The following is a 24,540-nucleotide window of genomic DNA, read 5'->3' as shown; positions in this document are numbered from 1 at the left end:
GCAACGCGTTGTGAGCTTGTAGATCGGCTGTTTTCGGCGCGACACTGGCATAATAAAATAACCTAAAGGAGAAAGTCTTTGTTTTAGGAGCAACAAGCGCGTGCTCGCCTACGCCGCGCGTGCATACAACCATACGGGAAAATTGGCCCAGGCATGCCTAGATGCTGCTGCTGTGACGCGTGAAAGGAAAACGTTCATATTGTTGAAATTAGGCCTATTAGCTGCTGGGTCAGGTGTGGTCTTCAGAAGGCCAGGGCTTGAACCTGGAGGAAAATAGCGCCGTTAAAGCTAGGTCTGATAAAGTTGGCATCAAGCACCCACTTTCATGAGTGTGTGTGTGTGTGTGTGTGTGTGTGCGTGTGTGTGTACGTACAGTGTGTGTGTGTGTGTGTGTGTGTGTGTGTGTGTGTGTGTGTATGCGTGCGCGTCGTGCGTGTGGGTGGGTGGGTGTATCCTTCCTGATCCCGAGCCCTTTTCCTGTATTTTTAGTCTACTGAGTCACAGCCTTTGTTTTAAGTGACTTAACCATTGTATCTCAGCTTTGAACATTGGAGTGTTGTTGTGTAGACATGGAAAGAGAGCGAATAGGGGGGGATAAAGGAATGCAATGACAGTTTCCGCCTCACTTTTAATTCCACAGGTGTGACGGCAGAATGCCCCATCAAAATAACGCCAGAAAGGATGGTGGTACAGTATCGAGGCAGTGGGGTTGCAACATGCAACTCCATTGCCCCCATATCCAGTTCCAAAGAAATATCCTGGAGGGTCCTTCAAGGCAAAATCATTGGAACCCAGTGGTCTGTGAACATCCATGAAGATTGGGATGCAAGGCCCGTTTGTGTCGCAACATTTGACGGAATTGGACAATGCGAGAAAGCTCTGGACTTCACTATGTATAGTAAGTATTTAATGTTATGCCGTTTTTTTTAATGTTTCAACTTAAAATAGAGAAATTTCAAATTTAAACAATTGACTTGATACACATTTCCTCCCAAGAATCCCCAGACAGTGTTTCCATCCATGTTGTGAACCAAACTGGACCGCTGGTTGAGGGGACATACCAACTGCGATGTGACATCATCAACGTGGCTCCCGTACAGAAACTCACCGTGAAGTGGCTTCCCATCGGAACCTTCGCAACGTCATACAGCGAAGAGACAAGGACAGCATATGACACGTCGTCCACAAGGGCACCATATAATGTATCATCCACCATCAACATCAGTCTGGACAGAAGTCATAATGGAGCCGAGTTCAGATGCGAGGCTCATTTGGATTTGGGACCAGAAGGACCACAGACTCCTCTAACCATGACTTCCAGTCTCCTAAACATCACCGTCTACTGTGAGAGCAATATGTGTGTGTGTGTGTGTGTGTGTGTGTGTGTGTGTGTGTGCGTGCGTGCGTGCGTGCGTGCGTGCGTGCATGCGTGCGTGCCTAGTCCTTACCTGTTCTAATATATGAACACCAAATTAGGTACAGTGTGGGGAATACGATGTAATAGATAGACATTATTGATTGGGAGGGAATTGTTAATGGATGAGCTTGGGAAAGGCACTAATATTATTAGGCAAGTGGTCTGCGTGCGTACATTCCCTGGGGGGGGGGTCTGCAGCATGTGTATATTCCTGAGACTGACATAAATACGTCTCTGTGTGGCTGAGACACGCATGCATGCACGCATGGCATACGCCCCAGAGTTTGTTAGTTATGTTAGAACATTGCAAAGTTGTCGCTATGATATCGGGGAGAGCGAGAGTGAATCCATGTTACTTGTCAGTATGGCTAAAGCCAGGCTAGAGGCTTGGGGACTGAAGGTGCGTTCAAACCTGAAGATATATATGTTTCCAGTTGCTTCAGTCGCTTCACTTTGGTCCCGCAGGTGTAAAAAAAAAAGGGGGGGGGGGGAAGTCCTTTCACGCCAGCTCACTCGTTTCTATGCAAGAGCTGTAGCTGTCTTCCCCCTCTTTTGAGTGGTGGATTATATTATCGATATATTATGATACAACAGATATAAAAAGTACACAGTAATTAAACTTTGGGAGTGTATTAAACCAAATGGGGCCACTTGCGCCAGCTCACTCGTTTCCATGCAATAGCGAAGAGCTGTAGCTGTCTTCCCCCTTCCTCGAGTGGTGGATTATATTCTCGAACCAATGCTCATTCCATTTTGTGGTCTTTCCACCGGGTGCAGCAGATGAAATAGGGGTGTCACAGTGGCAGTGGCAGTCGCAGCGCTGGGCCAGGTGCGAAATTGTATAGGCCACTGTTTGTTGTGTTGCAGCTGTAGCAGAGGAAGCATGACAGTGGCGTAACACAGAGAATGGTGGCCTGTGATGCAGGTGATGCTAGGGGGCGGGCGTGTGAGGTGTCGCATTTGCCCATGTAATGTGCTTTACAGAGTCAAACGTAATCGACGCAAGAAGCATTACACAACGGAGGGTGAGAGAAATGTCTCCCCTTACGTCAGCTCCCTTGCGTGATCCGTCGCAACCTTTGGCAGCAGAGAGGAAGAAGGCTTTTCCTCCTCTGCTCAAGTTGCTCAACCCCTCTTTCTTGAAAGAGGATGACACTTCCGCCGGCACATTGAGTTGTAAACGTAAACACGATCGGCATGGATATATCACATTGAAAGTTAAACAGGACAACATGACATCATCGTTCGAAGCACTGCTTTGCATACTTGTCATACTTATCAGGCCTGAACTGCAGGCCACTTACAAGCTTACAAGGCGTTGCGGAGTGAGCTTGTAGATTGGCTCGTAACAAAAATAAAGTTGCACGTGTATCAGTACAGTTTGTACAATCCAATCTAGTGGACGAATAATTGATTGAACATCATAGGCACATTATAGAGTCTATAATGTGCCTATGATGTTCAATCAATTATTATTATATATTACTATAATATAGACCGACACAAGCCTACAATAGCGCAGACTATGTAATGACTAAATAACGTTGCGTTTTTTTTGTGTGCTTTTGACTCACCCTCCGTAAGGCAAAAACAGACTGTTGAGGCCTTAAGTCAATGAGAAATTTTAATTCACTAATATATTAATTATTAATTATTAATTCGTTAAATGGAATTTAGGGCTTCGTTAAGACCTCATAATGTTATGGTCAATGCCTGTGTGAAAAGTGATAGCGATTGGTGCAGCCAGTGAGGAGCAGTGACAGAGTTTCAGACAGACAATAATAGACATTCATTCAGACATTGAGTGAATTATAGTTACATTAGGATGTAACTATAAATACAGTTTGAGATGTCCAATACTTAAGTACATAGTATACTAACCATGGGTTATCATGTAACAGCAAAAGTATTATTGCCATGTACAGATCATGTAAAACATTTTCTGCCTATATATATATACAAGAAAAAATATCACATCTGGGACCCAGATTAGAGGAAGAAAATCTCTGCCCATGCAGTTCCACATACCTCATGTCTATACCTGTGTGTCTCTCTCTCTTTGTAGATGGACCCATAATCAACACCACAAAACTTCCAACGAGGATACCAGTGTTCAGAGGTTATCCCGTGGACCTCGTCTGCGAGGCCGATGGTCACCCGCCGCCAAAGATCCAGTGGTTCCGCAGCTCAGTGCTCCGTATGACCGGAGGCAACCTCACCGTGTCCGAAGCCGGTCGCTACACTTGCAATGCCACTAATGATGTTGCTTCCAGAGCCTTTACGGTGGAGGTGATTTTAAAAGGTAACAATATTTTAATTATATTTAAATCATTTAGTAGTTTAAAGAAAATGAGAGATAGAAAGTGTAGTTGTGCATGATTGTTCTTCTGTAAAATATGATATTTTCCCGTTATTAGGAAAACTGGATCTCTGGCACACTGTTTGAAGCTAGAAAGTGTACATAGTTGAGTTGTGTGGCTTATATCCTTTAGGTCAGGACATGCATAACACAAAAACAGTAAAATCCGACATCCGACAAAAAACACCAGCAATAATAGAGTTAAGTTATAGAGAGACTTAGAGGTTTATTGTTAGTTCAATTGTTTTTGCATTTGCATGATTTATACAGTTAAGGCCAAGTTATACTTGCCGTGTCTGTGTAGCTGCGAGGATCCACCAGTGTCTTATGACATGAATATTGTCACAGGCTCATGTTAGTGGGGACATCCGTGTGGATCAGAGATATTATGACAGTGTTGTACTTTATGTACGGACAAAACTGGGTTTGAGGAGAGGTTGAGTGAGGAGATCTGTCGCTGTCCATTGTATTTATTATAATTTTTATAATTATGCAAATAAAATGCTGCGAAGTCAACAAAATCGGACATCGCACCACTTGGTGCAAAGTTGCGAACACTCGCTTGGCACGGTCACTCGCTCAGCTGGTGCCTTGCTCTGGCGTGCCTCACTGGGCTCAAGTCCACTTCTGATGCCATGCTTGCCTTGTTGTAAACTTGTTTTGCACGTGTTTTTAATGGTAACATGGCCTTTTTATCTTTCACGTCCGCATCAGTATGTGACGAGTTGGGAGTGAGAATGTGTTGCACAAGTCCTTCAGTTGTCTAGAAGATTATTAGATTGTGTATTGCATTAAGGGCCGTGTCGCTCTTGCTCTTGTACACATGCGCATCTGTAGACATTTTTTTTAATAGCGATATGCTGTTCGTGGACCCTCGCACGTGGACGCAAAAAGTATAATGAGGCCTTTAAAACTGTGCTTTATAAAGTTTATATTACATATTAACCTTGCAAGTGTCATACCTTTCATAATGTTCATTTACACATCTTGCTTCTTACCATTGCCATATTTTCCTTTTCTTTTACAACGCTTTATCCGGGTTACTAAATAAATACTCAATAGATTAATAATGAGCTCTCAAAATTCCCCCAATGGTTTTCCTCAGTTACTCTGTGCTCCTTTGTCCCTGTTCTATATGTCTTGGTAACTACTTAGAAATTGTATAATCCCTCAGCCTCCAGAGTCACCACTAGTCTCTTATAGTCAGTCACCACAGGTTTCATAGTTGCATCCTTATGGCACAGGTTTGACACCTTCGGGGGTCAGAAATGGAGGCGCTTCTACGTGAACAAGCCTACTTGGCCTGTTAGCATATTAATGGGGGTGTTGGTGTGTTTCTGTGTTTCTGTCTCTTTCATCGCAGAGGACTACCTGCCCCTCATAGCAGGCTTTGTGGCCGTCACTGTAGTGGTGATCTCTGTCATCTTCGTCTTCATCTACTCAATCTACTACAAGAACACCAGGACGCGAAGCTACAGTCTCAAAAAGCCCAAACTGAGCACCCCGAATGGCAACGTAGCTCATAACGGCTTGGACATGCAGCTCCCCATCCCCATGACCAAACTCTCTTAGCCTCACATCCGTTTCTACCACAAGATGGAGGGCTATGACTGCTTTAAATTGCAGAACCCCTCAAACACTTAAGTTGTGTGTGTGTGGGGGGGGGGGGGGGGGGGGGGGGGGGGGAATACCACGTACTGCTGTGTTTACATGGATTCAGGCAGACGGTAGAGGGCAAACAGTATATCATTATACTGGGAGAGAGCACACTGTAAAATTAGGTGATGCTGGTAGAACATTCCGGCAAAGGTATTGACGAGAATAGGATGTGGCTGAATTAAGAAAAATTCAACCGAGATGTATACCTCAAACCTGTCTTCACTTCCTGGATGAGCTGATGAAATTCACCATATATTTTGTGCTGTTGCAGAATGGGATGCACCTATGTGGGCTTTTTTTCTGTCCCTTTTTTACACAAACATAAACACAAATACACAAAGTGTAGTTCTTCACTATCCATGTTGAAAAGTAATCATAGAGAGAAAGGTGCATTCATATACATACCGTATCACAAAATAATTGTATTTTATAATCCTCATCATCCTCATTCCTCACACTACCTAGTGCCATTCTGTTGGACTGCTAATTTTTCCTGTGACGTTGTGTCTCTACGTCTGCCTGAATCCATGTGAATCAGCTGGAAGACTCAGGAATAGATACATAACCATCTGGAGGTATCCCTGATCCCTGTCAACCTCCCATAGTACATGCACTTTGTGTCCTTACATACAAGTTGCTTTCTATGAAGTCTGTATTAAGATAACATCTCACCAAGGCGATCCACTCTCTCCATTTCGTTTTGGAAAGCCTGAATATGAAATTCAGTAGTTTCAGCTTGGGATGTTGGGTTAAGTGTAGGCTACTACTGAAGTAACCTGACTCCGCCAGATGGGGCAGCAGAGAGTACACTGGGTTCCCCCCTCGGAGCAGGAGGGGGGGAACCCAGTGTACTCTCTGCTGATGATGTAATGCAGTAAGCATTACATCATAGTCAAGTCAAGTCTTATGGCATGTCAGAGAAAATGTCCTCTCGGCACAAAGGGCTCACGATGCTATTATGTAAGGTTGCTTTCTTTGTTTCTGATGATTTGATCTCAGATTGACGTTGGGTTCTTACCCTCCGATCCTGACACTGTAATGTGATGTTTGTATAAACAGTAAAAGCTTTCAAAATCGTAGCACAGAGCTGCAAGTGATGTCCTGGGGTTTTGGAATAGTGTTGACAAAACTTCACTAACATGAGATGCACTGTTTCTCTCTCATCCCTTACTTTCTTCCTTTAATGTGTGACATTGATCATTTGAAAGAGCATGCCAATGTAGACCGATCTGTGAACATTTGTGCCTGCACATGCCAAGTCCACTGAGTTTCTCAACCTCTTTGTAACTAGCCTACTCATTCTGCACTCACTCTGCACTATAGGAGTTTGTGGCTTCACTGTTTTACTGTCTTATACTGTAGTTATACTGTGTGTAAAGCCCAATTTATACTTTGTACATCAGCGCTGCACACTGAAAATAGCAGATAAGCCTGTGATGCGTTGAACTTGTAGATCTGCTATTTTTGTGAGCTTGTAGCTCTGCAATTTCCGGATAGATTAAGTATTAGGGTCAGAGGTTATGAAGAGACATACCATGTGTTTGAACTATGATCCAAATGAGTACCAACATGTTAATTAAATATGATGTTTGTACAGTCATATCAATATTTTATGCAGATGTAAATCATATTTATTTTTGGAGACAAGAACACTGTATAGTAGAAATTGGACTGCAAGGAGGGATTTGATGCAATGAAAGAGTGATGAGAAAATTAGACATTCCTTGATATTTGATTATTTCAAATAATGGGATGGGATGGATAAGTTGTAAGTATTAAAGCCCTACCTCTAAGTGTACAATATGATCTTTGGAGGTAGCCCCCTGTGAATACTGCTGTAAAGTATTTTTTTTCATCATTTGGTGTAAAACTATGTAATTATTAAAAAAATGTTTTGTTTTTAAAAATGTCATGTTACTACCGGTATATATATATGAATAGTGTCAGTCTGGACAATGCAACTAAGGAGGCATAAAAAATGTCCTAAGGCTTACATGAATAACATTTACACATCTTTGAGTGTTTTATTATATATTTCATGAACAATGTTATCTATAAGAACTAGGCTTATATCAATGTTGTTAAGAAATATCATCATCATCATCAGAAGTTTAATGTTAGAATGATATTCACCTGTGCCCCTGTTCCAAAAATGTGTTTTGCAAAACAGGCCAATGTGAAAAGAGTGGGATATGTTCCTCAGCCTAGTAGGAAAGTCTGTGAAAGATTTCACGTAAATTGCATGCTGCGTTCGCAGCGTTCATGATTTGAGGGTTTTTTGTTCAAAACGGGCCAATCCTGCAAAATTTGAAAGCCTATCGGACAGATCCGTCTTGAACACATGATTATAGAGATAGTGTGTAACGATTTGCGATTTGTTTGGACAGAATCTGGAGGAGTAATATTAAAAAATGTGTTTTTCAAAAGTCGGCCTCCTGGTGGCGCTATAACAGGCCGTTCTGGAAAATTTGGCAGAGGTTCATCGTTGGCCTCCAGGGAGTGTGTGTGAGAAATTTGGCATCGACCAGGTTAACGGTGCCGGAGATTAGCTGGTAACAGACGGACGGACGGACACACACACACACACGGACGGAGTGCAAAACATACTCTCTCCCCATGCCTTCGGCCTGGTGGAGACAAAAATAGGATAGCACGAAGGCCTTGTAATGGCAGCTTTCGATATTACTAGTAAGTAAACAACATCAGGAAGAAGCAGGACTCAACCATCAGGATTCAAACTCCATTATTTTATTGTATAGGGGCCTATGTCATCACACCGGAGAGACTATAGTGTCTCCCTCCAGAGCTTCCCCCAGCACTCTTTCACCCACATGTCCCACACATATTTTATACTTTCAGCAGTGTACAGAGTTTCAGGAGTAACAAGAGATGGGCATTCCTTAAATGGACTCTATTCTATAGTTAACTCACACAGTTTGAAATAGGTTTACATGAGTCGGCAGTCTCTAATGAGTTTGTCAGTGAAGAACAGGTGGTAATTAGAGTGTTAAGTATCATCTACTAGTCGGCTACATTAAATTAATCAATACCATAGTGTGTATATGCATTTTCGCCACCACAGCCTGCATGGGGAAGTGGACTGGTCCAAATGGAATGCAAAGAAAACTATTTGATACAGCATAGTATCCTCCTCCTACTTTTGGGGAAACGACACCTTTGGGATCGCTCCACCCCTCCCATCATATGGAAGAGATTAGTTGCGATAACGGTTGGTGAGCTGAGGACGAGGCTGCAGTTCTGTTCTCCCACTCTGGGACCGTACTTGAAATGTACGTGTTATTGCACCGCGCCAGCGACAACATGTGGAAAATAACGACGGGCATGTTTATGTTGATCGGAATAATTGCATTTGCAGGTAAACGTTATACAACGTCTTGTTGTTTTCACATGATGAACACAATAATATAACATATCCTTTAAACACTGTCTCCAAGACAGAAGTGTTTAAAGGAATTCACTTTAAAGTCATTATAGTGTTATGACTAGGATGCTGTTTTGTTGTTGAAATAGCCTGTTTTATGTAGCTATAGAGCTAATAGCATGGTCTGACTTTTAATAGCCTAGTATAAGTTCCCAAATCGGTGGTGTTATTTTTTCTTGGCCAAGAAGTTTGCATCGTGGAGTGAAATAACAAACGGATGAAAACATTTCAAATCCAACTTAGCCAAGTCGTGGTTGCTTGATTCAGAAATATTATTCTAGTTCTTTTCCAGACTTTTCTCCTCTTGAGATGGGCTGAGACATGAAGGCAGCCGGCAGGGTGGGTGTGGAGGGGGAGGAATGAGCCTGAGATAGGAAATTAGGAATGATAGGAATGAGGTAAAGTGAAACTGAAAGTGGAGATGTGGTTAAAAGGACTAACGCCCACTAGTAGATCGAGTAGACTCAGTACTTAGTAGGCTCTGGTAGGCTATAGCCTACAGGTCGGGTAGCCCACAGCATTCAAGGTTCAAGGTTCAAGCTTTATTTTGTCTCCCGAATGCAAGCGTAGCCCTTATGCCCATGTCGCCGCAGAGCAGCGCCACACACATCTTTCTTTCTTGCAGCATCAAGGACCATAAGAAATGGCCCATACAAAAACTGTTAATTAACTGTGAGTCGACGACACCATAAAGCATTACACTTGTTTACAATAGGGCCCACCATTTTCAATTCATCAAAACATTTAGAGACACGCGAATATACACAACTATATAGTCAAAACAGGAAATCATCATAGGAGGTAAACAGGGAAAAGAAACATATACTTGGGGGAACAGGGGTGGGGATTCAGATTTTACGGGGGCCAGTTTCGAATTGCAGCCGTCCGTAGGTCCCCTTTGAGAGCCGTTTTGAAGGAGTCAAGGGATTTGCATGTCTTGACTGTTGGTAGGGCGTTCCACATTTTGGTGGCAGCTACTTTTACGCATCCAACCAAACAAATACTAGGTCCTCACTAATTATCATGATAAAATGGCACAATTTTTTTCTATTCTGTTTGTGTTCATAGGAGGGCTGTGGGCAGTTCAGAAACCCGTCCACCAGTGACATCATCGTTATCGATGGGGAATCAAAGCTAATAGAAACTGCAGGCTTCGTAGTCCTGAAAAGTTGCAATGTGAAAATGGAAGCCATCGTTCTCACGATAATAAAAATGACAGGTTTCTGAACTGCCCACAGCCCTCCTATGAGACACAGACTGAGTAGAAAAGAATTGTGCCATTTTACCATGATTATTAGTGAGGACATTATGAAGATAGGTTGAAAACTAAAATTGGTGAAGTGGTCCTTTAACTGTCAAGTGTTAACGATGTGGTACCCTTTGCCAACTTAAAGCGAAACACTAACACTACATAACGTTATCATGTCACATGTGGAAGACAAACTTTGCGCTCCCATCCCATGGGCACAAGACCGCAATGAGAACTTTGATTTATCATCTTCAGTCAAAAGTAGGCTATAACCGATCCACCTACTTATCGCCTATTGACCTAGGTTGTATTACATTTTGCAGACTATAGGTTGTGTCCTTTTTTGTTTGCATTTTTGCATGTGACATTTCCAATTTGTAACTTTGATAGAGCCAAGTAGTTCTAGTTCTGGCAGTTTCATTAGTGTCTGTCTGTCTGTCTGTGCCAGTAGAGATGAGTCAGTGACAGTGTCATCGTCGAGTCAGAACATAAATGATTTCCACATGGTTTAATTATGTTACACAATCATAATCGAGCAGCGACTTGCGAGCTTGATGACACCATCAGTGCCTTAATTGTTCTATACAGTTCCTCACAGACAGACAGACAGACAGACAGACAGACAGACAGACAGCTAATTCATGACATTAGACATTTCCACTATTAGACATGACAATGGAGTGGACTGGGATGAAAGATGAAGTGTGATATAGGGCTAAAGTGTATTGTGGCACCTATATGCCATATCTTTAATTTGCGTGACATTTGATAAAAGATCATGAGTTGCAATGCTGTTCAAGAAGTTATCAGCATTTTAAAGAAAGTGCCATAAACATATAGATCTAAACTAGAAGAAGAAAATATGCTCATGGGGCACAGAGCAGAGGTCAGAGGAAGTGTGTCAAAAAAGTGGAACATTTTGTGGTATCCCACAGTCATTAATAGTATCCTCTATAAAAGTGTTCTATAGGAAAGACTGGAGTGTGGCTTTTTCAGTTTCAGCATTTATATCACAAGAGAGCTTGATTGTATATTTTTCATATTTTCTAACTTTTATGTTCATTTTTTTTATGTGTCTTTTGTATAATTGTACAACTCGTAGATAGACGTGTGAACTCATCCTGCCCCCTTGAGCTGAGCCCTCCCAGTGTTGTGGTGAGATATGGAGAGTCTGTCTCGGCTAACTGCACCACCTCAGAAACGGAACATGACGGCATGGGTTGGGAGTCTAAATCCGGGAAAAATGAACCCGTGTACGACGTCACCAGTGTTGTCTGGGATGTGGCAAATCTACAAGAATGGGATGCCAGGCCAATATGCTACATCACCGTCATAGATGGAGAACAGTGTCTCAAGACATTACCAGTCGTCGTTTACAGTAAGTCTTGATTGTACCAGTGTTAATTTGGTAGACTATACATTTTTTCGTGGACTACCCTTTTCCACTGAGGGGGGGGGGGGGGGGGGTGTTCCCAGGGTGCCGGCCCGATTCCGGCGAGCCGCCCCGCGTCAGAAACGGTTGAGAAATGACAGAGTTACCGTGTGGGGGTCCCTCTACTGTACCCTCTACTGTACTGTACTGTACTGTCACTGTACTATACTGGCACACCCAAAATCACCATATATACAGTTAATATATGCGTGTGTGTTTGTGTGTGTTAGGTTGCGCAGTTGCGCACATGTGGTGAAAAACAACCATGCTGTTTTCGTGCTCAGACACACCCAGCCAGCCACCCAGCCAGCCACACACATAGTCACTTAAGGAAGTGGTTGCACCACTTAAAAACTGGAAAATAGAGCCCATATGCTACATTACTCCAGCCAACGATACTCAGTGTTTACAAACATTGACAGTCACACTCTATAGTGAGTAACTTATGATTATGATAATGTAATACAGTAGGTTCAAATTGGAAATACGTTATCATTATAGAGAGTATGCGCATGCTTAAAGTGAATGGCACATCGAGTGGCAAAGCAACAGGCAAAGTGAGTTTAACATTGTTTAATGTTGTTTAATGCAATCAGATATGACTTTTCTGTGTGGATGTATGGGCTGTCAAGGCCAGAAAGTAGTTTTTGCCACTCAGTAGGCGTTCCTGCATAACTTCCTGGTTTGATGATGATGTCACGTGCATACCCTCTATTGCAATTTAACTCTTTGTGGCCTTTTCCACCATTATGTTTACAGAGGAGCCAGACAGCGTGTCCATCTCTCATTCAAGTCATACAGGACCAATGGTGGAGGGCACTGCATACCAGCTGCAGTGTGACATTATCAACGTTGCACCAGTCAGGAATCTCACTGTGATCTGGTACAAAGAACAGAAGACCATCATCCACATGCAGTCATATGACAGTTTGACTTCAGTTACACCAGTGAATGAGTCATCTACCCTCACTATCACCCCAGGCAGAGATGATAATGGAGCTCAGGTCTACTGTCAAGCACAAATTAACATTGGACCATCAGGTCCAAACCCATTTCCATCACAGCCACATATTATGACTGTATACTGTGAGTTTCAGTTCCTAAATCATATGCATATTTATTACATAATAACTTATCATTGGACATTTTTGTTCTTTTTGCTCTCTAATATTTATTTTATTTACTCTCCAGACCCACCAACCTTCGTCAGTTCCCAAACAGAAACAGTGGATCAAGCTGATGACATAACTTTGGACTGCACCGCTACAGGAAATCCCATCCCCACATACAGGTGGCAGTGCTCTAATGCAAATCAGGAGAAGATTGGAGATCATTCTGTTATTACCACCAAGATGTTTCCAGGCATTTGCAATTGCACAGCCTCCAATGATGTGGGCATTGAGACCAAGCAGTTCATCATCAATTTACCCAAAGGTAAGACAGTGTTACTAATTACTATCATATATTATACAGCCTAATTTATACTATGATGATGTATGATAGTTTTGCTTGCCAAAAATAAATGTTTTTCAAGCGAACAATGCAAAATGTTCCTTTAAAATCAGTTATTTTGGGAAAACAAGACCTTTGTATTATGACGTATAACGTAGGCTCAGGTACTACTACTAACATCACCAACTACCATTCTAATCTATTCCCTTTCAGTGTTTAATTCTGTTTATAATTCAATTTCCTCCATGCTACTGTTCTCCATCAGGCAGTCACCCTGGGGCTGGGACCACTGCTGGGATTGTTATGGCTGTCTTTGTGGCTGTCTTAGTGTCTGGCTTTGCAGTTTATTACATACGAAATAGAAATGGGAAAGGGGATCAACAAGGATATGGAAATAATATTATATAGGAAAAACATATTTTGAGGGCAAACGTTGTCCCCACTGTTGGGGGCAACTACACTGCAGATGACTGATTCAGAACGCTGCAAAATCTTAAGAACATTGATAATATCACTCCAGTTCTTTACTCTGGCTCCCTGTCTGCTAAAAGCAGAGAGATTGATTACAAAATGCTACTGTTTTGAAACTACTGAATGTCTTAGGGCCAAAATATATTTTTGACATAGAATGAACCATTCCAGACCACTCAGGTCTTCTGATCTGCTTTCAGAATCCAGATTCAGAACTAAACATATAGAAGCAGCATTCAAGGTTTCTGCACTAAATATCTGGAACAAAGTGCAGGTTTGCTACAACTCTCAATTGTTTTAAATAATCAAAACTAAAGACCGTTTTGTGCCTTTTACTGAGGGTTATTTGTTTTTCTGTTTTATTATTATTTTTTATTCTAAGCTCTTTCTTTATATTCAAATGTCATTTTATAATGTGTTTATTTTGCACTCTCTTAAAGTCATACTGTGTAAGTTCACTTTTTTAGTGGTTTTGTCCTTGTAAGTAACACATTTCTAGAATAAAAATGAAATAAGAAATACAAAGTTCCAAAGTACTTCCTGTGGGTGCCTGCATCATTCTGGTGGAAGTGTAGGGGCAGACACCGGCAGATAGCACTTAAATGGTAAAACATGGTGCATTTATTTAGCACGTTTATCCAATGTGCATTGCATTGACCCATTCAAACACACAGACAGTGGAGGAAACCATGCAAGGCACCAACCTGCTCATCGAGAGCAGTTAGGGTTTCAGTGTCTTGCTCAAGGACACTTAACACAAGGGAGGCCGTAAATCAAACGGCCACTCTACGTCCTGAGCCCCATAATTTAGAAATGTGCATAGCCTCACAACACATTTACGTGAAATTGTTGTTTAACCATTTCTCGAATGTGACCACTCAGAATGTTATTCTGAAAAATATGCCAGTGGAATGCTTTTAATTGAAAAATGTACACAGTATAACTTTAAAACTTAAAATGTGTTATTGTTGCATTGCAAAATATCCTCAACACTAGGACACTGTAGCATTAGTTTTGGTGTGGTTAGTCTGTGTTTTTATTTCCAACTGAATTCTGGGAATCTCAGTTACAACAGACAATGGCGCAATCAGAGGTGCTGTGGTCAGTTCAGAAACCTAAAGTGAAATCATCAGTAGGCAGGCTTGGACATTTATTTATATGGGCATATGCAATGTGCACATCCTAAATATCCAACCTGCATAGAGGTAGTCGCTGTCATTGTCTCCTGGTGACCTTTATGTGTGGAATACTCATAGTGTTAGTGTCAAGTTTATTTAGGTTTATGAGAAAATAAACAATAATACATAGAACAACAACGGTTAACCTAATAACCCCTCACACTTCCTCCACAGTGAATCACAGTCGCACAACATTCTGGGCTATGGTTGGACCACCTGTGGCCATAGCAGTCCTGGCTTTAATTGGATATGTGTACAAAACAAAAAAAGGCAACAATTCTGTCATCTGAAAGGGCTGCTGCTAACTGGACAGACCTACCAAAGACATTATGGATTACATATGGATGCACAATTCTGCATGACTTTTTAATGGAAGCAGTGCCATTTTGTAGTTGTGCTTGTAATTAGTTTCTCGTTAGCCTAGGATATTTGCTGTTTTGCATGCTTAAAGAAAATGTTATTACACATACCCACTGTGCCTGTTCAATGAATGAATGCATGTACCTTAGCTGCCTTTTATATTTTCTTTCAGCTTTTCACACTTATTGTAAAAGGCTATATGTCAGCGCATCTGTCTGTCTGTGTGTGTGTCTGTGTGTGTCCGCCCGTCACTTAGCGTCAATTTGTACAGCTAATCTCCGGCAGATCAACGTGAAACTACACACACACACACACACACACACACACACACACACACACACACACACACACACACACACACACACACTCACTCTGTGGAGGCCAGAGGCTAGAGCAGAACCTCTGCCCCACATTTTTCACATTGGTCTGTTATAGCGCCACCAGGAGGCACATTTTTGCAAAACACTGTTTGCAAGAGTGGTCCGTTTTGAAAGAAATGCCTCAAATCATTAATGCAGCATTCGATTGTCTGAAACTTTGCACACACATTCCTGCTAGGCCAAAGAAGAAATGCCACCCTTTTCACATTGGCCTATTATAGCGCCACCAACAGGCTGATTTTTGCAAAACATTTTTTTCGCTATTGTTCCTGATTTCCTACAGATTTGTCCAAACATACAAATCGGTACACATTATCTCTATAGGGATATCATCAAGACGGACCTGTCAGATTTTTCATATTTCATCCTGATTGAGATTGACTTCTACTTTTCAATCTGTAGCTTTTCGGGCACAAAGTTATCTAACCCTAGTGAGACATGATATTCATTGTGTTAATATTGCATCAATGAGTGACCATCAATGCATCCATTGATCAACTGACTGTCAATTGTTTACATTGGGTTAGACTTGGTGAACAATAACAAACAAAAAAGAGGAGCACACACACCAGTATTGTGTTGGCGGTGACCACAGAGTAAAAGATGAAAATTAAAAACGGAGGTTGCACGCTTACGGTGCAGAGTATAACTTTATTAAACCAACGTTAGGACCACGGAGGCCTTCTTCAGGATTTTAATGTGAACATTAACAAATGTATCATTTCTTGTATTTCTTGTTTCATATACTATTGCAAGCTAGCTTTGTCACAAGACTGTTGCCTGGTTAATAAGTTAAACTATCAATGTGGATGAACTAGTCAAGAACACTCACATATCTGCACTGTGGACTATAGAGCTATAAGCTATTAAGTCAACAAAGTCACAACAATCATGGGCTTTGTTACGTAGCACAATTCTGTATGTATGCATTATATACAATATGTGTGTTTGTACAGTACACCCCATCGAATGCTAAGATTACCTCTTAGTAAAGTCATGATGATACTGAATGGTTAGGTTAAAAGTCAAACCAAAGTTAGTTTAACCTGCTTCATGACCTAGACCTCAGGTTCCAGATAACCCCTGGTTATATGTGTCTATTATAATGAGGAAAAATACAGTGAGTCTTTTTGTTTACATTTCAGGTATTTGTGGGTACTATGCATATATTATGTTGATATTTTGTCAAAGAATTGTAATGGTGCTGAAAATTTGACAGTGAGCAGGGATATAATACTGTTTTATATTATGCACTGATGCATTTCAATGTCTGTTCTGCATGTGTTCTTGACTTTATTCGAACACTGGAAACAGTGACCACTGCCAATAATGTTTCTGTGATAACAGCTTTTTTTGTTCTGTTATTTTACTGTTGTGATTTGTGACAAATGAATGATTGAATGACATGTAAAGTAAAGTAAATAAACAGAACCAATTTGAATCAATGGGGGGGTGGGGGATGGGTCTCAACAGTTTATGATGTATTAATTTTGTTTTTTAAATGCATTGATTCACAGAGTAGCTTCTAGGTTGGAATGCTGATTGAGGAAGAGTCACACTAGTGCATTGGTTTCCAAACACTGGGTTGAGATCCATTTGTGGGACACATTTTTATGCCTGGGTCCCTTTATTTTTGGTTTCCTGCATTTTGTTAATCGATTAAAAAGAAAATGTAAAAATAATCCCAAATCATGATTTTTTTTTCCAACGTAATTTCATGAATAAACGAATGAAAAATCTAAGAAATTCCATAAATTAGAAAATACATGTTTAAGAAGTAGTGAAATCTCATTTCTCTTTTGGGTCACACTGGCTAAAAAGTTGGGGAACTACTGCACTAGTGTATAGTGGCTTTCACTGAACTGTGTCTGCCACCTTTTGTCCGCCCCTTTGGACCCCTCTCTTATGCTATCTGGCATACATTATCCAGTGCTCAGAGTGCCATACTAATTAGTGCAAACAAAAGTGAATGTAAAGAAAGACATTTTACCCCATATTTGTCATTAGCCTATAAATCCCCTATAAATACAAAATACAAAAATAAATAAAAGTGTCCTTAATGTTTAGTAAATGTTGTTCCCTGTGAATTCCTTGTGGAAACACTGTTTGTGTATGCTCTGACTGTGTTGCTATAACAACCTGGCAGTGTCCATATTGTTTCAATTTGTCTCAGAGTAGGGTGAAAAAAGTCTTATTATAGGCACACAGGCTTAACATATTTTTCTGCAGAGACCTTGGAGGGAATGGCATAGCTAAAGTGCACAAGAACGCTGTACATTGAGATAAGCAGCTGTGCTTTCCATAAATATCCCAATAAGCATCCAGTTACTTTCTCTCTCTGGCAGTTTAGTCAGCATGAGTAATAAACATGAAAGCTCCACTTGCTGATTTAGCAAAGCTTGGAATTAAAAAGCTATAGGTCACGTATGGAAAGTTTGGAAACTGAGAAATGCTTCACTTGATTTGCAGCTTTATAGTAAAGTTATGGAACGTGATGCACCGTGAAAGTGATAGAACATGACTTCCTGACCTATATGAACTTAGAAAAAAAAATTAACAATTAAGTTTAGGAAGAAATATTTGAACTGGTATTTATATGTGTAGGCCTACTTGTGTACTGCCATAGCCATACACTCCATACAGTAACGTACATATAAAGTTGGACAGTTGTGAAACACTGACATTGGAGTTTATGATAATAGATTAAGTGGGAAATGCAGATAGAATATTGGAAGTTATATTTTTTGTAATAATCTTTGTGCAGCAGTATAGGCTATAGAAGTATGGATTGTTGTGGGCTATATAGACCTACTGTAAACCAAACATTCTGTTCAAATAGGCCTATTTGAGTATTTGTCATCATTAAATGTAGACATATGGTACCAGGTAGGCCTACTAGGTAGGCTACATTCAAATCATGCAATGACAGCTACATCTGCCCTGCAGGCTCTCATCTCTTGATAGCCTTTACAGAGAGTAGCACTGACTGAGTAGCCTAAATAAGGAAGGAATTAGATCAGAATCATTTCAATCATCAAGTGCTGTCCTATAGGCTAGTGCAGCTGATCCTACATCTCATTTTATGACGATTTAATTATGAACACTCTTGGCTGTCTTTTCATAGGCCTATCAGCTGTCAAAAACAAAAACCCCTCTCTATTCAATTAATGTATCTATCGTGCTGCATTGATCGCACGATGGTGCGATTGCTATGAAATCAGATCTTGTCTGCAAGAGACACCGTCCTACTACGGAGTATAAATGAGGCATTACCCCCACCCCCCGCCACCACAAAGTCAAACAGGATGAGGCCGGGGGCCCTTTTGTTCCAACATAGTTCACTTTTGAGTTGCCAAGCACGGCCAAAGTGGAATTTCTTTTTTTCCGGATTTTCCCTCGATCTATCGACAACGGTGGACACACTGCAAAAACGATGGGAAACTACGTTTTGAAGTGGATTGTAACGGTTTGCATGTTCTATTTGGGTAAGAGGCAATGCAATGGGCTACGGCGTTTTATAATTAGTTAGAACCGTTAGATTATTAAGTGAGTTAGTTCGTTCCAGTATCCTGTTATTTTCATCTAAAAGCCTACAGTAGGCTATAGCCTAGAGATCCTCATCAGCACATGTAAAAGTGAAATAAACATTGTTGTCTATATGCAAGTGTTGAAGTGTGAATTTTAGGCTAAACATGGTGCTTGAGTATATAACACAATTACATAATGACTAGTTTGTATGCAGATAGATATGAACAGGGATGAGTGGATGGATGGTGGTATAGCCTAAGCTTATAGTTGACAATAATTGCTATCTTATGCAGTGTCAGGTGAAGGATGCTCCCTGGTCCTCAAACCCTCCAGGGTTGTGGTGGCGTTTGGGGAGCCTGTGTCAGTCAACTGTGAAGCTGTACGCCCAGTGCGTGTTCTGGGCTGGGAATCAGCCATTGGCGCAGCCCATACTCAACAGGATCTGTCTGTCCAGTGGAAGGTAGACAGTCTCATTGACTGGATTGAAGAGCCCATCTGTTACGGAGTATTTTTCACCGCCCCGAGGCAATGTGAGGAGAAACTCAACCTCATCCTCTACAGTAAGTTCCTCCCTTTAAGATGTGTAGTTTACAGTAAACATGAATTAGCTCTGAGGAAGTAAATACCACAAATATGGATCATGTCTGTGACACACGCACTAATATTGCAAAAATACCTGTGTGTTCATTTAGAAACTCCAGACAGTGTCTCCATAAGTGCTGTGAACCACACTGGTCCAATGGTAGAGGGAAAAGAGTACCAACTGCTCTGCGAGGTCCAGAATATTGCTCCTGTTCAATACCTCACGCTGAGGTGGTATAGAGGGCAGACTGAGGTTTATAACCACTCCTTCGCAGACCTCACACCTTCCTCCCCTGTGCAAGTGTCTTCTATTCTCATGGTCACTCCGTCCAAAGCTGACAACAGAGTACAGTACAGGTGTGTTGCAGAGCTTGATCTGGGGCCAGAGGGACCACAGCCTCCTCCTACGGTGTCTTCTGAGCCTCTTAATGCCTCTGTACACTGTGAGTCAAGAGCCAATGCACAAGCTGCTGTATTATAAGTTATTTAATGAGTACTGTTTGTGAAAGTATTCAATGTTGGGGCTGCATGCAGTAATCCCAATGACCCTCTTCCTAGATCCCCCAACATTCCTCAGTCCTGAGCAGGAAACGTTTGACTTTGAAGTGGATGCAGAGGTCATCTTAGACTGCAGTGCTACAGGAAATCCCACACCTGTATACACCTGGCAGTCCTCGGTTTCTATGCCAGAGACATCAGAGGACCAAGCTGTCTTTACATCCTCCTCACTGCTCCCAGGAACATATACCTGCACTGCCTCTAATAGACTGGATAAGAAGAGCAAGCAATTCATCATCAAAGAAAAGTCTAAAGGTAAAATCCTGACTGTTATTGAGGGGTGCTAGCCTCTCCTATATTCAGCTATTGTGTAGATTTTCGTCTTACACAAACATTAAATTCCCATTGACAATGAATGGAGAATTTACGTCATATGTGGACGAGCAAATCGTCTATTTTTGTCCTACACAAAGATTAAATTCCCATTGACAATGAATGGATGATGTACGATGATAAGAGCGTCCCTCACTTTACATGCATGGGTGTGATTTTTTTAAATTACTAAATGGGTAAATAAATGAACACTGTGTGGAATGTGGACTCTGTAATGTGCACTGTAAATTATTGGTATTCATTTTGCATGAATGTTACAGAAATGTTTGTTGTTGTTTTACACAGGTGCATAAAACAAGGACCACTGTGCTGCATGGAAATAAAAGAAGTGTTCCCCTAAAGAAACTAAAATGGTGCTACCCATTTTGGAAGGAGAGTAAAACAATCAACGTCTACCTAGCATGTATTCCGTGGCTCAATTATATTTAAGAGGATGTTATTGTTATTGTTCAGAATTCATTTTAGGGGAAGCTGTATAGACTCATTAATGATTGGTAAGGTAATTGTACATTATTCATGGCTGTCTTAAAACAAAGGTGTGTGCACTGTGCAGTATCAAATTTGGAATATTAGTTCACTAATATTGTCCTAATTTTAGTAATGTAGCCTACCGGTATACTGTCTAAAATGTTATACAGTGATTCAATTAAATTCTGTAATATGATTACAAAAGCATGCACTTTAAGTTATAGTACTAATAATTAAATAATATTTAATTATTGATTATGGGAAATAACAAATTTAGATTAAAGACAATGTGTTATAACATTCAGGCATAGATAGGTTGATGTTATTTGCCATCATTGTAAATAAGAACTGTTTCTTAATTGTTTATCTTTATAAATAAATAATAGATCATTAAAGGTGATATTTAAGAATGAGATTTACCATCATCATCAGCATCATCATCATCAGCATCATCATCATCATTATCATAGGCTCTTACTCTTAAACTAGTCTGTGCCACCCCTTTTAGTTCTGTTTGCAACCTAAAATCAATACAGTGTGGCAGCATTCCGGATACCGTTAATTTGTTTACATTACAGGTTTCTCACATACATGTATGCAAAACAAGACAGCATCATGTATGCTATGTGGATAGTGGATACATCTATTGTACTATACTGAGTGACTGAAGTAAATTAAGTTGGACCAGGGCTTGATAGGCATGTGCAGACTGCAGAGCAATGTGTAACATGATGCATTGTTGTTAGATTCTTTTTGGCAGGCAACACCATTTACCACTCGTTTAGTATTGAGCATGGGGCAGCAGTGTTGTTTATTTTATTTGTATTTTTATTTATTTTTCTCTGACAGAATCTAGTTGTTTTTGTTTAGTTTTCATTTTTATTTGTCTACTGTTCTACAATCCGGTCCAGTTGGTGGCGGTAGTGCACCTATTAGTTGGTTTGCAAAACGCCAATAAACACAAAAGAAGAAGTGTTTTTCTCACGTGATCAAAACAATCATGTAGCCAGCCTGCGCCATAAACCCCATAAAGAAGAAACAGAAAATCACGCAGCTTGCGGGAGCACCAGTTTCTTGTCTTTTGTGACAACTTTATGGCAAACTAAACCATCCAAGGTGGGATTAAGCACGCTGTGCACATTGTATTTTATATATTTCAACCCATTTTGTGCGCATAAGTAAACGTCGTGATGAGTTCCATTATGCGTTATAATAACATTACAAGTTACAATGTCAAAACTCACTAACTCACTGACTTACATTTCAGATATGCCAAAGAAAGACGTGTGTCAGAAGCAAGCATGTGCAATTCAAACGTGTTTGCAAGGTACATTAATACTTCTCTTATGCTGCATGTTTTTCTTTCTGCTTTAAACTAAACTCGAGTAAAATTGTTCTTTACTGCCTTTCCCCCTCTATTGCAGCTAACAAATACAAGGAGAGCATGTGTCAGGATTTGATCAAGGACATGCGTCGATGCTGTGATCTCTTTGGTAACCACTCCACCTGCTGTGAGGGATTCTTGAGGCCTACAGTGAACAGAGCCACATAGATAACAGTATTGTTGTGATGGTCATACCTGGCCTGCCCACACCTGAATTTAGCTGAAGACTCGTCCAGATTTTTTACACTCTCTCCTGCTGTGCGTGGTTGGTTGGGTTGCCCAAAGATGATCATGATCTCCAAAAATCAGAGGCAAAGTTAACATGCATTGATTGATCAGTCAGTATGGAATGGTGTCATTATTGTTACACACACCACATTGATAGGCTGCCAGACAGGGCCTTACCCTAGACGCAATTTGCAACTCTAGATTTTTTTTATAATGGGGTGAATCTGTTGGAAGTGTTGGACTTTGGAAGCACTTGTTGAAGTCACTGAACGGCCCTGCGTACCACCTGTTTTGTTGCATTTGCACATAATGCAGGAGGCAGCAGCAGGAGGCAGCAGCGCGACCCGTTAATAAAAACGAGTGCTGCCAAACTCCAACACTTAGAAAAAGAATCACCTGCAGAGAATTTCTACAGTGTCTACAGTGGATTTTTATGAAACAAAAGCTTGGCAGATTGAAAGGATAATTCAAGCTTGGCCTAGAGCTGCAATGTTGGTGAGTTTAACGTTGTTTAATACAAGCAGATCTCAAAAGCTAATTGGATGAATGGAGAGTCAATGGAGGGTATTGCAACTCTAGATTCATCGCATTTAAAACAAAATCTAGAGTTGCAAATTCTAGATTTACCCCCACTCCAGAAAGTCTCCTGATTTTTCACAGTTTAATGTTGGCAGGTATGATGGATGTGCGTGGATTATGCAAATACTTGTTATGTAATGTTGTTGTTATGCCCAAATGCTATATTTAGCACACGGCATGAATCCATCATAATTACTCTTAAGAGTTAATTTCCTCCAGCTATGAGCTATTATGGATAGGCTACCATTAATACTATGACCTGACATCCTGTACACTTTCTAAATTCTTTGAGGAACTCCTCTTCAGTCATGTGCTCTCCGCTCCAGTTGCTGCCATGATTACAGCCTTTGCGCCTTCATCTCCTGCCCTGTGGTTTTTCTCCAGATGGCTCTAGGCCTTCCTCTCTCTATCTTGCCTAGCCGGGTTACCATGTTAGAGCATGTTTTGGGATTTATCTATCATGTGATTGATCTGGAAAGGTGATGACTGTAGCAGAATGGATTAGTTCTGACTGCAGACTGATTACATCACATCAGAAGTGGATGAAGTTGCTAGTTGTAGGATACTGTGTATTGACTGTAGGCTTTGTATAATATTTTGCTATAAATGTACATTGTAATATGTCTAGCATTGAAAACGTCTATTTGCAACGCTTTGGGAGCCCTTCTACTATTGCGTACAACATTTCATGATATTGATGATGATGATAAAGTATGTCGAGTCGAGTGGTGCGGTCAAGCAGCAGCAAGGCAATACTATTTCCACTCCTGTCATCACAACCTTGAGTATGGAAAATGTTGCTGATGGATGAAACCTGATTTCCAAAATAACATTTATGGTTTATGAGAAACTTCTAACACAGGCACAGTTTTGTCATAATACCGTAGTTGAATTTCCAGTGTTTAAAATTATATGATGCCCTGTCTTTAGTTTAAACGTCTTGATCTGAGTTTTTTCTTCTTCCAATGCTGATCTAAAGTATTTGATGGCAGCAAAATGAATGCGCACAGCTTTTTGTTTGGGATGTTGACTAACAATGTAACAAATTGTAATCCTATAACATTAAATGGCTTGAAGACAAAGATCAAGTTTCATGATTATTGCATCTGACTTGGATTTAGACTTAGACCTTTGGATCTGTCTTTTCTAGATTAGCCTTGGGACCGCAGGCATTTTATTTCTAATTGTCTTTTCTAGAAGACTATCCATTTTATCCATTGTAGTGTAACAGTCTGTGAGCCACTGTTAAAAAGGACCACTTTTCAACCTACCTTTGTATAATTGGTCCTCACTAATGTTTATGATAAAATACCAAATTTTTCTACTCAGTCTGTGTCTCATGGGAGGGCTGTGGGCAGTTCAGAAACCCGTCCACCAGTGACATCAATGGGGAATCCAAGCTAATAGAAACTGCTGGGGGGAGTTCCAGACCCCCAGGAACGCGCCCAGGGGGCCGTGCCGCCCGCGTCCGAAACGGTTGA

General features: G+C 40.9%; 2 protein-coding genes and 1 long non-coding RNA gene across 5 annotated transcripts in view; all 3 read left to right on the top strand.

The window, feature by feature from the left end:
- The window catches only part of LOC306937502 (hemicentin-1-like), a 30,680-nt gene extending 13,849 nt beyond the window's left edge, over positions 1–16,831 (top strand). Inside the window, exons 7-13 of one of the 3 annotated variants that reach the window (XM_079521328.1) lie at positions 641–898; positions 997–1,344; positions 3,483–3,719; positions 11,229–11,504; positions 12,318–12,644; positions 12,750–12,992; positions 14,834–16,831. In XM_079521328.1, coding sequence (XP_079377454.1) covers positions 641–898; positions 997–1,344; positions 3,483–3,719; positions 11,229–11,504; positions 12,318–12,644; positions 12,750–12,992; positions 14,834–14,949 — 1,805 coding nt within the window. In that variant the 3' untranslated portion in view covers positions 14,950–16,831. Of the gene's footprint in view, positions 1–640; positions 899–996; positions 1,345–3,482; positions 3,720–5,139; positions 6,219–11,228; positions 11,505–12,317; positions 12,645–12,749; positions 12,993–13,275 lie in introns of those variants that run through there. The other 2 variants (XM_079521327.1, XM_079521329.1) reach the window with 2 other exon arrangements.
- A 1,875-nt stretch (positions 16,832–18,706) lies between these two features.
- Positions 18,707–21,268, top strand: LOC306936045 (vascular cell adhesion protein 1-like). Its single transcript, XM_079519466.1, has 5 exons — positions 18,707–18,884; positions 19,221–19,487; positions 19,620–19,952; positions 20,068–20,322; positions 20,686–21,268. The coding sequence occupies exons 1-5, from the start codon at positions 18,833–18,835 to the stop codon at positions 20,691–20,693; spliced, it is 915 nt and encodes a 304-aa protein (XP_079375592.1). The 5' UTR covers positions 18,707–18,832; the 3' UTR covers positions 20,694–21,268.
- A 1,148-nt stretch (positions 21,269–22,416) lies between these two features.
- Positions 22,417–24,143, top strand: LOC306936905. The gene is made up of 2 exons (XR_013791562.1): positions 22,417–23,521; positions 23,599–24,143. It is a non-coding gene; the product is annotated as an uncharacterized lncRNA (long non-coding RNA).
- The last annotated feature ends 397 nt before the right edge of the window (positions 24,144–24,540 follow it).

The sequence above is a fragment of the Electrona antarctica genome (genome assembly GCF_951216825.1).
Source record: "Electrona antarctica genome assembly, chromosome: 14".
Taxonomy (NCBI): Eukaryota; Metazoa; Chordata; class Actinopteri; order Myctophiformes; family Myctophidae; genus Electrona; species Electrona antarctica.
The sequence above is the reverse complement of the archived record's forward strand: the minus strand, read 5'-3'. Positions and strand labels throughout refer to the sequence as shown.

Coding starts and splice junctions, on each gene's coding strand:
- LOC306936045 (XM_079519466.1), top strand. CDS start 18,833: ATGGGAAACTACGTTTTGAAGTGGATTGTAACGGTTTGCATGTTCTAT. Junction 18,885..19,220: donor GGTTTGCATGTTCTATTTGG/GTAAGAGGCAAT, acceptor TATCTTATGCAG/TGTCAGGTGAAGGATGCTCC. Junction 19,953..20,067: donor TCTTAATGCCTCTGTACACT/GTGAGTCAAGAG, acceptor CCCTCTTCCTAG/ATCCCCCAACATTCCTCAGT.